Genomic DNA, 14098 nt, shown 5'->3' on the forward strand with positions numbered 1-14098 from the left:
TACATGCACACAAAACTAAAAGTAACAAGTGTCAGTGAGGATGTGTCGGCATTGGAACCACATATACTGCTGCTTGGGATGTAAAATGGTGCAGCACTTTGAAAAGCAGCCTTGCTTGCTGTTCATCAAAGGGTTAAAGATAGTTACCATTTGATCCAGCAGTTCCACTCCTAGGTATATACCCAAGAGAAATGAAAACATATGTTCATATAAAAACATGTACACAAATGTTGATAGCAGCATTATTTGTACAGTAACTGGGTCACACTGAGAAAAGTCTTTGATCCTCACCTTCGTGGATCATGAACTTCAACAGCGAATTTTTTCTCTCGGAAATATAAGTTCTCCAGCTGTTTCCATTGGAATAACTAAAGAAAACAGAAAAGCCAGGCAGTGTTATTTATTCTTATTTTTACTCAGTCTATAAATCAGCTTAATAATCAAACAATTATAAGTTCCAAGAAGGTACACTGATACGATGAAGTATGAATATGTGATTCAGCCTTTTTACAAATCAACTATGACCTGAAACCATTTTATTCCTTCTTCTGACAGCAATCTTTAACTAATAAGATTCACCTCGCCAATAAATCTTCCTTGAACAATAAAACCAACCATCTGTGGAAGAACATGTACACTATTTTTCCTCTGACTCAACTATATAATAAGGAAATCTGCACAGATTCCAGTAAGCACCAGCCTTCTCAAAGATGTTGATTTCATAGTTAAATGGAAAGATATTCAAAGGGATATTTCAATAACATCAGAGACTGAATTTCAAAAGAATGCAAAGTGAAAGTAAAACGGAACCCCTATGCAGGGGTGATTCTCTGAGATACCAGTTTCCTACCTATGAAGAGAGTTCCCCTAAATGCCACGGAAACCTAGCACCAGTAATTGGGGGCAGAGAAGGGGTAGGAGGGAACACCAGAGCCTCTTCTTGGTTTCTGAGCTAGAACCTCCAGTTTTTGAACATAGCTCCCAATGTCTGCACACTCTGATATAGACACTACTGATAGTCTATTGCTGTTGTCAGTTTGATTGGGAGAAACAAACTACTAGCAATGTGCATTTGAAAACCAAATAATTTGATAGAAAGCGGCTCATTCACAGAATTGAGGATGCCTTGCTGTGTTTTCTGGACTGTTTCCTAAGCTCTTTATAAGACACTGTACTATCCTGAGCCTTGGTTTGTCCTGTCAACTTAGACTTCATGGTCAAATTCCTCTTCTCTGCCCCCAGACTTGATTAGGAAAATAACAGCACAGAGGTTTCATTATATTATTAGACTTTGGCTGGATTTTAAATTACGTTCAAAGAATCTTACAAGATTATTTTTAATAGTCTAAATAATAAGCACTTCTCTGCAATGCACTATCAGCAAAACTATTTCCTGACATACAGGAACCCAGGCTTTTCACAGACATGTAAACCTCATCATGTAAAGGAACAAAATGAGCTGAAGGTTTCTATACATACACTGGCATGGGAAAAAAAGTGTTCAGACTGGACCCCCCAATTTCAAACAGTGTAATAAACCAGTACTCCCTAAAAACACAGCCCTCCGTGGTCTGCACACATGGCTGTCTATAACCACAACACTCACTCAGGTTCAAAGAGGAATTAATAGAAGTATAAAGCTACATACCCATTTCTTAAAATCTCCACAAACTTGAGGTTTTCATTTCTTTAAATCCAGAGTTTCCAAAAATGGGACAGAAATGTGAGGGAAAACCTCAGGGTTCTTCCAACCTCCCCCTCCCAGACGGCAGCTCCGGTGAGTTCTGAACTGAGTTTCGTAAGACACTTAGGTGTAACTCAATTTCACAAACTGAGCCTCCCACGGCTGACACACTACTGACATCAGCAACTCTACCGAGTGACACCTCCCTAATTCTACTCTTTCCTCCCATCAGGGAGAGGAGGGCAAAGTTCTCAGTGGCAGATTTTCCCAGAAAAGAGATCTTTCTAAAATGGGGGGCAGTTGGGATTTGCCCGATACTTCCTGGGAAGTAAGTTGCTTTGAATCCAAGGACAAATTTCACTGGAGGCTGTTTTAGGAAGACATTTCTACCCTAGTTTACTCACCCTGGACATGAACAGGTTCTACAGGAAGAGTTACAATGCAGCTCAGCTGTGTTTTCCTTTGTGTCCATTCCCACACACATAAAAACCAGGGCTGGACTTGAAACGTGATCTCTGAAAGTCACCACCTCCCCCTCTTATCACTTACAAATGTGAAACCCTAGCGCTTTGGACTCCATTCAGCCTGTCCCTGCATTGAGAGCAAATATGCTCCCTGCAAGGAAAAACTCTACTTAAAAGGTGAAGGACTTCGGCTTAGAGAATTTGAAATAATTAGATTGTAACTGGATTTGCACAAGGTTATGGGAACAAGGCTGGGTTTTAAGTATGAAAGGCAGAGAGCAGTTCATTTCCCCGCCTGAAATCTTAAAAGTTTGTGCAAAGTATGATTTCATATATGTGCATATAATAGTATAAATGTGGATTGGAATGGTACAAAATTCAGTGATTGCTTCTGTGGGCAGATGGTATGAAGGGTACGTTGTATAGAAACTTCAATATCACTAGCAATGTTTTCTTTTATTAATAAAAATAGGATGAAGTAAGTATGACAAAATATTAGTAACATCTATTTAAGTGGTTGTACAGGTATTGTCATATTTTTAGGACTCTTGGAATTTCTCAAAATTAAAATAATAAAAGTTTATATATAAAAAATGAATATAGGTTGGTCTATTTTATACAAGAGTGAGATTTTCACTGTCAAATGAGTTGTAATAATGAGTTGTAAGCTCCCTGTTTTAAACATTAAATATTATTACCATTTTAATTCTTTTCAATGTTTGAAGTTGCTAGGAAAATATTTCTCATTGTAGTGGTACTTGATCTAGCTGGCAGCTGGATATAAGCTGGCTTTTCTTTTGAAATTGCTGAAATCATTCTCCTATTGTGTTTTTTACTTCTGGACTCTTCATATCCAACGGCCAGGATGCAGCTCTAAAAACGGCAATGGAGCTGAGGTGAATTCATTTGCTGAAAGATTGCTCATGCACCTTGCCTCAGACAGCACCTGGCACAGGGCAGGCAGTTGAACGGTGTTCATTCTCCTCCCTTTCTCCAGTGTTTATCTTAGAAGATAAATAAAAGGCACCCTCTGGTCAAAATCATGATGGGGCCGGGTGCAGTGGTTTGGTCAGGCGCAGTAGCTCATGCCTACAATCCCAGCACTTTGGGAAGCCGAGGTGGCTGGATCACTTGAGGTCAGGAGTTCTGGACCAGCCTGACCAACATGGTAAAACCCCATGTCTACCAAAAATACAAAAACTAGCTGGGTATGGTGCGAGAGCCTATAATCTCAGCTATTTGAGAGGCTGAGGCAGGAGAATCACTTGAACCAGGTAGGCGGAGGTTGCAGTGAGCTGAGATCGCACCATTGCACTTCAACCCGGGCAACGAGAATGAAAACCCATCTCAAAAACAAGAACAGGCACGAGGGGATTTCAGACTAACGATCTGTATTTGAAGAAAGAGATCAAAGTTTAAAGGAAGATACAAGGAAGCTAAGTATGCTTCCCATTTGCTATTATTTGGACAATATTGGTGCCCATATAGGGTAGCACTATTACATATATGTATGTGTGTGTATATATATATAAAATATATGCATGTGTATGTACAAATACACTTGCAATTTTCATATTAAAACAGAAAAATGTATTTTGCCCAAATCAAAAATTTCACTCTTGGAAATAAAAAAAAAAAAAGAGGAGCTTTATTTGTCCTGGATTACAATTAAGAGTATGGAACTAGAATGTTTTCTACAGTGATCATTATATAAGCATAATAATAATTAATGAGTATTTGTTATTGTCTATGTGGCACCTGCTAGTAGCTAAGAGTTTGAACACTATGTTGTTTTTAGATAAAATTTATGCTGCTAGTGATGAAAGGGAAGTAGTTGCAAGGTGAAAATAAAACTATAAATTAGGTCTTCTAGATTTCTTTCTGCTCTACACTCATCTTGAATGATCAGTTGTGCCCTCTGGTATCAAAAGAAGGAAGTAAAGAGTGACCGAAGAATAATATCTGGGATTACTTTGCAATTGCAAAAGTAAATAGATAAAATATTAAAAGAGGAGCAACATAAATAACATTAACAAAGAGATAATCAAGAAATTACAACAGGAGGAGAATTTATCTTAAGGTTACAAATCTTATCTTAAAAAAATAAAGTGTCAAAAATTTAAAACTGACACAGAAGATAGTGCTGGAATCCAGCCGTATTTTGAAACTGAGCTATATAAAATATTGTAATCACAAGAAATTCCCTTAATCCTAAGATAAAGTGAAAAAAGATTGACGGTTTTAGAATAATTTGCTGCAGATGATTATACTTTATTTAATGAAACGAATGTGCAGAATATTTAAGCCACTTTGTTGAAATCTATAATTAATAGTTAGATTCCACTCGAAGAACTACAAGAAATCACCTCTGCCCTATCCCAACCCGCTATTACAATGGTTCCTAAATATCTGAGGCTACTGTCAAACTTCAGCCAAAAAAAAAAAATATATATATATATATATACACACACATATATACACACACACTATAAGGAAAAGCAGAAGGACCTTCCGGAGACACGGTACTTGTATTTCAGATATGTATTTCAGTAGCTTTGGGAGTCATTCCTTCCTTTTAATCAACAGATATTTCTTGAGTGCCGTGTATGTTCGAGGTCTTGTTCTTGTCAGCAAGTAATGGACAGAGCCCCTCCATTGTGGGGCTCACAAGAACCAAATGAACCAAGTCAGATTGCCTTGGTTAGCATTCTGGTACTGCCACTTATCGCTGTGTGGTATTTGGCAAGCTGCTTAATTTTCCTGAATCTCAGTGTATGCATCTGTAAAATGGGACCACTAACACCCACCTCAGAGAGTTGCCAGAAGGGGTCAGGGAAACTATGTTTGCAAAGCACTTAGCCCAGTGCCTGGCTCAGAATCAAAATTCAGTAAGCGATAAAGTCAGCTGTATTTGTAATGAAGAACTCTCAGTTCACCTCTCCAACTTTATCACATGGAGGGCAGTCACTTAATAGCAGAAACAAAAGCAAAAACTGCTGTCTGGATCCCACATCTTTCCATTGTTGGGAAACAGTTGGGTTATTCGGTTAACATATCTGTGTCACTCAGATTTCCAATTCTGTGAGTTTCGGGCTTTATAAAAGCTGGCTGCTCTATTTCTGTTTATTTCATTGGGGGTTTCCTGATACACCCTCTAGGTAGGAAATTTGCTCACTGTTTCTGTATCGTGGAGGACATAAATGAGGAGGGAGGGGCTGGTCACGGCACACCCCACAGGCAGACAAAGCAAACTCCCTCCTGCCCTGAGTACCCAGGAAAGGAGGAATGTGCCCCAGCATGTACAAAAATGCTGAGGAGTGTGTGCCTGCCACATGCTAGGAGGACCTCCCTGGGGGCATGAAAGACCCAGGGAAAGCCTTGGACAAAAAGGATCAAACTGTCTTTTTAAATCTTGATGAAATGAAAGTAGATGCCACCTAAAGGTTTCACACTAGGCCAGGACAGGAAAGACGTCAGGAGAGGCTTGGCTTTTTAATGGCAACTCACAGTACCTATAGGTTAATCATTTAACTGCAAATTCACCTGGAAATGACTAAACTTGAGACAGTCACAGCTGCAGTGTATGACGGTACATTAGTGACTCACATGGTGGGGGATCCCCCTGTTATTATTACTTGAAGCCAAACAAAATCACTGTATTATTGATTTATTCTTTTTTCATTTTGAAAGACTACACGTGATGCATATACTGTTAGTACCTTCCAGAATTTCACAGAAGTATAGGCTTCTATAAAGCCCAATTGATCTACTTTCTTTCCATCAAATGTTTATCTGACAAAGTCTCTGCCCTCAAGGAGGGTACAGGCTATCGAAGAGACAGTCATACAACAAATACACACAGTTAACACCAACAGTGCCAGCTGGCATAAACTAAGTGCTCAGCTGTAACACTAAGATGTTGCATCTATTATCTTACTGAGTCTTCCCAACAACCACACGGGGCAGTACCATTTTAGCCTCACTGTGCAGAAGAGAAAAACTGAGGCTCAGAGAGGTTTAAGTAAATTGGCCAAGGTCACACAGCTAAATAGGGGCAGATATTGACACATAAATACAGCCAGGCTCCAAGATCCCCAGTGTGTAACCACAGCATGCCATTTCACCTTTTTCACCTGGGAAGAGTGCTATACGGGCATCTGTTATGTTTTTAACAAAAAAAAAAAAAAAAGAAAAAGAGGGGCCGGGCGCGGTGGCTCAAGCCTGTAATCCCAGCACTTTGGGAGGCCGAGACGGGTGGATCACGAGGTCAGGATATCGAGACCATCCTGGTCTACACGGTGAAACCCCGTCTCTACTAAAAAATACAAAAAATTAGCCGGGCGTGGTGGCGGGCACCTGTAGTCCCAGCTACTCGGGAGGCTGAGGCAGGAGAATGGCATGAACCCGGGAGGCGGAGCTTGCAGTGAGCCGAGATCGTGCCACTGCACTCCAGCCTGGGCGACAGAGCGGGACTCCGTCTCAAAAAAAAAAAAAAAAAGAAAAGAAAAAGAGAAAAAAAGTAACTTTTTTCTTTTTTTTTTTTTGAGATGGAGTCTCACTCTGTCACCCAGCTGGAGTGCAGTGGCGCCATCTCGGCTCACTGCAAGCTCCGCCTCCCGGGTTCATGCCATTCTCCTGCCTCAGCCTCCCGAGTAGCTGGGACTACAGGTGCCCGCCACCACGCCCGGCTAATTTTTTGTATTTTTAGTAGAGACAGAGTTTCACCGTGTTAGCCAGGTCTTGATCTCCTGACCTTGTGATCCACCCACCTCGGCCTCCCAAAGTGCTAGGATTACAAGCATGAGCCATGGCGCCTGGCACAAAGAAAAAGAGTAATTCTTATTTCTTCCTCAAATAAAAAAGAAAGCAATTATGGCAGCCATTTTTGGGATAGGGCTGAGTCTTGAGTCCCTTTAATTTTTTTTTTTTTTTTTAGATAGGGTCTTGGTCTGTCACCTAGGCTAGAGCACAGTGGCATGATCACAGCTTACTGCAGCAGCCTCGACCTCTCAGGCTCAAGTGATCCTCTAATCTCGACATTCTGAGTAGCTGGGACAACAGGTACATGCTACCACATCTGGCTAATTTTTAAATTTCTTGTAGAGATGGGGTCTCCCTATGTTGCCCAGGCTGGTCTTGAACTTCTGGGCTCAAGGAATCCTCCCGCCTTGGCCTCCTAAAGTGCTGGGATTACAGGCATGAGCCATCACACCCAACCTGAGTCCCTTTAATTTTTCTCAGTGATTCTCAACCTGTGGTGATTTTTGCACCCCTGCCACTCCTCCCAACCGTCAACCTCAGGACATGTGGTGATGCTTAGAGACATTTTTGGTTAACACACTGGAGGGGAGGGTGCTAATAGCATCTAGAGAGTAGAGACCAGGGATGCTGCCAACATCTTACAGTGCACAGAATATGATGCCCCTCACAACAGAGAACTATATGGCCCCAAATGTCTATGGTGCTGAGGTTGGGAAACCTTGACTCAGAGGATAATATTTGATGATACAACTAGGCTTTGGTAGGTGAAATGTGCTGATGAAGGATATAACAATTTTTACTCTGAAACAATGAATTCTGGAGTCCTATTTCTTTCAGCTATGGCTGTTCACATTGCTTTACATATGCAAATGCTACCCACTAGAGGGGCTTACAACAATTGACCAAACTAGAAGAGTCAGCTCTGCTGAACTAAAATCTCATAAAAGTACCCAAATGGTATACGCTCTGGTAGTGAATATTTTTTTCAGATGTGAGCTCATAAACTTACAAATAAAACACCATATCTTGGCCAGGCATGGGGGCTCACACCTGTAATTCCAGCACTTTGGGAGGCCGGGGTGGGGAGATTGCCTGAAGTCAGGAATTCGAGACCAGCCTGACCAATGGTGAAACCCTATCTCTGCTAAAAATACAAAAATTAGTCAGGCATGCTGGCGTGTGCCTGTAGTCCCAGCTATTCGGGAGGCTGAGGCAGGAAAATTGCTTGAACACAGGAGGCGGAGTTTGCAGTGAGTTGAGATCACGCCACTGCACTCCAGCCTGGACGACAGTGACACTCCATCTCAAAAAAACAAACAAAACAAAAACCTGTATCTTAAATGCAAGGACTAAAACTCTTGAATATTTGCAGCAAAGTTTAGATGAAGTTCCGGGTACTGGGAAATATATAATGTAAAAACCAGACCACCTAAAAGGATGTCACCTCACCCAAGTTTCCTCTGTGGCCGAATCTCTAACCTTCCAGGGCTGATGTAATGACTTCCCGTTAAGACTCTCATCAGCGTGCTCACTGATGTATTTGATGCCACCAGGGCTGAGCTACTGCTCTGGGCACCAGTATAACTGTTACGGATATTTACAACTGGTATCCCTTCTTGTGGTTTTGTACCTAGTCTGGTTATTAAGTATTTTCAATAAAATACCTAATTTTGAATACATTCTTTCTTTCCAGATAGATTGGCAGGTACTTGATGACAGAGATTGTGGCTTTTTCCTTAAATGAGACAAAGAATATACAGTACTCATTCAGGGCCCCTGTAAATGCAATGGGCTTAATACTTTTTTTTTTTTTTTTTTTTTTTTTTGGTGGAGGGGAGCATAAAATCAGGTACACTGCACTCTATAGTTAGAAATGTAGGGATAGACGAATTTGACAACTTTAGCTTATCACTGAAGCCTTGCTACCAAAAAAAAAAAAAAAAAAAAGTCCCAAACCAGCCAATTATTGGTCACAAGCATATAATAAACTTTGGACAAGCACGATGGCTCATGCTTATAATACCAGCACTTTGGGAGGCTGAGATGGGAGGATCACTTGAGGCCATGAGTTCAAGATCACTTTGGGCAACACAGTGAGACCCTGTCTCCATAACAGAATTCAAATAATTAATGGGACATGATGGCTCGTGCCTATAGTCCTAGCTACTTGAAAGGCTGAGGTGGGATGATTGCTTGAACAGAGGAGTTTGAGGCTGCAGTGAACTAGCATCATGCCTCTGCACTCCAGCCTGGGCAACAGAGTGAGAACCTATGTCTTAAAAAAAAAAAAAGAAAACAAAGGAAATCTTTACCGTTTATGCCTCTTCATAGAACTATTTTTTACAGTGCTTTATGTACTAATTGCTTTTGTCTGCATTCAGACTAGTCAATCCTATTTACGAGCTTTCATTTTTCTTCATGTGCCAGTGGTTCAACCATGTGGTAAATGCTTAGACTTGTAAAAGAATAGAAAAAAACGCCGGGCGTGGTGGCTCAAGCCTGTAATCTCAGCACTTTGGGAGGCCGAGACGGGCGGATCACGAGGTCAGGAGATCCAGACCATCCTGGCTAACACGGTGAAACCCCGTCTCTACTAAAAAATACAAAAAAATTAGCCGGGCAAGGTGGCGGGCGCCTGTAGTCCCAGCTACTCGGGAGGCTGAGGCAGGAGAATGGCGTGAACCCGGGAGGCGGAGCTTGCAGTGAGCTGAGATCCGGCCACAGCACTCCAGCCTGGGCGACAGAGCGAGACTCCATCTCAAAAAAAAAAAAAAAAACAAACAAAAACAAAAGAATAGAAAAAAACAACGGATGGCCAGGCACAGTAGTTCACACCTGTAATCCCAGCACTTTGGGAGGCCGAGGCGGGTGGATCACGAGGTCAAGAGATCGAAACCATCTTGGCCAATATGGTGAAACCCCATCTCTACTAAAAATACAAAAATTAGCTGGGCGTGGTGGGATGTGCCTATACTCCCAGCTACCCAGGAGGCTGAAGCAGGAGAATTGCTTGAACTTGGGAAGCAGAGGTTGCGGTGAGCCAAGATGGGGCCAATGCACTCCAGCTTGGCAACAGAGCGAGACTCCATCTTAAAAAAAAAAAAAAAAAAAAAAAAAAAAAAAAAAAAAAAGACATATGATGGTTCTGCCTGCCTGGCAGCCACTTCCCCTTCTTCTAGTAGCATCTTCCATTTCTACACGGAACTCCATCAGCTTTAGCTACAGTGGTGTGCGGTGGCGCCATCTTGGCTCACTGCAACTTCCACCTCCTGGGTTCAAGCAATTCTCCTGCCTCAGTCTCCCAAGTAGCTGGAATTATGGGCACCCGCCATCACATCTGGCTAATTTTTGTATTTTTATTTTTATTTATTTTTTTAGACAGGTTCTTGCTCTGTCACCCAGGCTAGAGTACAGTGGTATGATCCTAGCTCACTGCAACCTCCACCTCCTGGGTTCAAGCAATTCTCCTGCCTCAGCCTCCTGAGTAGCTGAGATTACAGGCACCCACCACCATGCCCAGCTAATTTTTTGTATTTTTAGTAGAGACGGGGTTTCACCATGTTGGCCAGGCTGGTCTCGAACTCCTGACCTCAGGCGATCCACCCTCCTTGGCTTCCCAAAGTGCTGGGATTACAGACTGAACCACTGCAACCGGCCTCCTCCCGATTTTTATAACATGTCTATCTCCTTCCCATCGGCATACTCTATTCTTTGATGAGAACAAGCCATACTGTTCTTTATGAGCTTTCTGCCCTTCAGGTCTCAGGTTAAACATCACCTTCCTTAGAGAGGCTTTCACTGAACACACCAAATGTCCCCTCCCTGCATCCCATTACTGTCTCTCCATCTCATTTGTTTCCATCAAAGATAATTACAATTTATAATTATGTCTTTATTTCTTTGCTTACTTCTCACCAACCATCCCTCCAAAGACTTCAAAGGAAACAAATACAGTGTGACAGAAACTACTGATCTCCCCCAGGATCTATTTTTCCTTATTTTTAGGAATAGAACATCTTGAGTTATGCCAGGCGCGGTGGCTCACGCCTGTAATCCCAGCACTTTGGGAGGCTGAGGCGGGCGGATCATGAGGTCAGGAGTTCGAGACCAGCCTGGCCAACATGGTGAAACCTCATCTCTACCAAAAATACAAAACTTAATCGGGTGTGGTGGCATGCGCCTGTAGTCCCAGCTACTCAGGAGGCTGAGGCAGAAGAATGACTTGAACCCCGACAGGTGGAGGTTGCAGTGAACCAAGATCACACCACTGCACTCCAGCCTGGGCGACAGAGCGAGACTCCATCTCAAAAAAAAAAAAAAAAAAAAAAAAAAAAAGGACATCTTGAATTAAAGCTTTGCCCAGGGCCACTGACCTAGAGACAATACCTCCCAGCTGCCCTTGCACTCAGAGGTGGTACTTTCCAAATGACAGAGGAGCCTGCCTAGGCCTCCCTCTTTCCATGTTCTTCACCAATACCCAACCAATTTTCTAAAAGTTCCATGTTTTATGAGAACTGCTTAAAATTCTAATTGTGATCAACTATGGGAGGGGAAGAAAAAGACCATGCTGTACAATACACTTTCTATAAATTAAAGTATGGTGTAGAGGGGAAAATAACCCACTCAGTGAAATAACTCACTAACTCGTTGGGTCCTCATAATGATCTGTGAGGTGGACAGCAGACAAGAATTATCTCAATCTGATAGCTGAAAAAAATGAAGGCCCAGAAAAGTTGAATGACAGCTCTGAGTCAGCCAGTTGGTAAGTGGAAATGCAGGACTGGTTCTTATTTCAAATCCATGCTGTAGGATGGGAGTTCTCCTCCCACTGACTCTGCAGAAGATTTTAACAATCAGATTGATTACTGGTATGGTTGAAGCTTAGATACACACTTCATAAACAGGATGGACCAGTCTCTGGTTGATATTCTAAATCCAATTATTTTCTTCGATACCATGCTTTATTTGGCATTAATGTAGAAAGAGAACAACCCATGTTCTCTTCTCCTACAGTTAATCTCATCTGGAATTTCAGCAGTATCAGAAGTAGCTTCTAATCTAGGTCCAAGGTGTTACGGTCATGGTGGAAAGAAGAGCTTAGAAATGCTCAAGATAGCTGTGCTTAAAAAAATATCCAAGTCACTGTCTTTAAATAAAATAACCTTGTAGTTGTATGAGAAGAAGACTTTTGTGCTTGTTACTTAATTCATTTGGCTTTAGGTATTTGGGAATTCCAATATATAGAGAGACAGAAACTGAAAGCTTAGAACCTTTTCCCACCTTCACATGTCCTGCAGTGATGAAGTTCGCCTCAAGTCTTTCTTGGCATGATATAATGCAAAAAGATACTTATCTTGAAAAGCATTTTGTGCCACTATGGACACCTTGACAGTATGTCATTTTATCTCTGCCATCTGACAGGCTCTGGCTTTCCCACGGGAAGCATTTGCTGAAGGGATACAAATCTGTCATGACATAGACTAATACTTGGCTCAGTCCCTGACCCACTGTCTGCTTCTTTATGAAGAACAGACATTTTTCCTTAAAGTACTGAACAATAAATACTTGGAACACAAGGCTGTTTTTTTTTTTTTTCTTTAACTGAAAGTTCATCAGTCTCTAAGTCCAGATGTCTTGCCATTTGGAATTAAGTTCAGTTCTGGTATGTTTTCACATTCTCTAAGAGTTTGCAATGTCATATTCATACACAAAGGGAGGAATATAAAGTAAAACTGCTTATTGTCTTAATTTTTAATACCCTGAATGTTTGTGGTTTGTAATTTTGGATTAAATTTTTTTCCTTTAATTTGCATCACACCTTCAGGCATGATGGTTAATGAATTAGGAGGTGGAACAAGTGCTTACACATCTCTGAAAACAGAAATTTGAGAGTCGAGGCCACGCGTGGTGGCACACATCTGTATTCCCAGAACTTTGGGAGGCTCAGGCGGGTGGATCACCTGAGGTCAGGAGTTTGAGACCAGCCTGACCAACATGGTGAAACTCCATCTCTGCTAAAAATACAAAATTAGCCAGGCATGGCCCATGCCTGTAATTCCAGCTACTTGGGAGGCTGAGGCAGAAGAATTGCTTGAACCCAGGAAGCAGGGGTTGCAGGGAGCTGAGCTGAGATCGTGCCATTGCACTCCAGCCTGGGCAACAAGAGTGAAATGCCATCTCAAAAAAAAAAAAAAAAGAAAAAAAGAAATAAAGAAAATTTGAGAGTGGATTCTTAGCTGTGGTTTTGTAGCAATGTTGTGTCCCTCTCTAACCAGTGATCCAAGAATATTTCCCATACTCTTTTATTGTCTGTCCTCTCACTACTACTGATGATGATGGCATATCAGCTATGGTGCTAAATTTGTCCTCTAGGTCTTACAACCACCCTACACAGTTGGTGGCAATACCCTTGTACAGATGAGAAAACCACTTTTAAAGAGAGATTAAACAACATGCTCAAGGTGGCATAGTAAATAGACACCAGGGGCAGAGGTTGGGATGCCTCCCCAACTTTTGCCCTGCATCACTGTACTACATACTGATTGAAAATAACTTGTTGGCACCCTGGACTGGCAAAAACACCATATAAATAAAAGACTTGAAGAGCATCTGCTGGATGCCCTGGGAAGTAGAACAAATACCTCCCCACCCTCAACATTCACAGGTGATACTGATACAGAAAGGTCTGAAGGTCACTGCTGGGAGATCTTGGAACAACTCCTTTTCAAAACAGCTTTTCGGCATCAGTTTACTTATTCTTAATACTTATTCTCAGTACATTTCCCTCCTTCTGGCCTGCTTTTAAGCCACATAATTGCAACAAGATAGGATGTGGCTCAAGAGGCTGAGCACCTTAAGGCCTCTCATTATAGTCTTTGTTTCATTCGAGTTTGCCAATTTGACCTTCATTCCTGCTGGTCCATTGGTAAACTTGCAGCCTGCACAGGTCCACACAAACAGCTGAAGCATGATCCTCCTTTAATAGAAGGCTGTGCTCATGGTCCTTTAAATTATGCATTCTTTCATTTGTGCAAACTAGGCCAGGAGAAGGACTTGTAGAACAGCCTCAATCCTTACATTGTCTGGACATAAAAATAAATATACGGAAGCAAAATCCATTGTCAGATTTTAACAAAAGAAGAAAAGAAGAAACAAGCAATGGAACAGAGTAGACATCCCCTTAAAAAAA

At 41.7% G+C, this 14098-nt stretch overlaps 1 protein-coding gene across 1 annotated transcript in view; it reads right to left on the reverse strand.

Annotated features, from left to right (window-relative positions):
• FRMD4B (FERM domain containing 4B) overlaps nt 1-14098 on the reverse strand; it is a 210977-nt gene that overhangs the window by 27803 nt on the left and 169076 nt on the right. The window contains 1 exon segment of the mRNA XM_010357713.2: nt 292-368. Coding sequence (XP_010356015.2) covers nt 292-368 — 77 coding nt within the window.

This window comes from Rhinopithecus roxellana, chromosome 1, assembly GCF_007565055.1.
Source record: "Rhinopithecus roxellana isolate Shanxi Qingling chromosome 1, ASM756505v1, whole genome shotgun sequence".
NCBI classification, from domain to species: Eukaryota; Metazoa; Chordata; class Mammalia; order Primates; family Cercopithecidae; genus Rhinopithecus; species Rhinopithecus roxellana.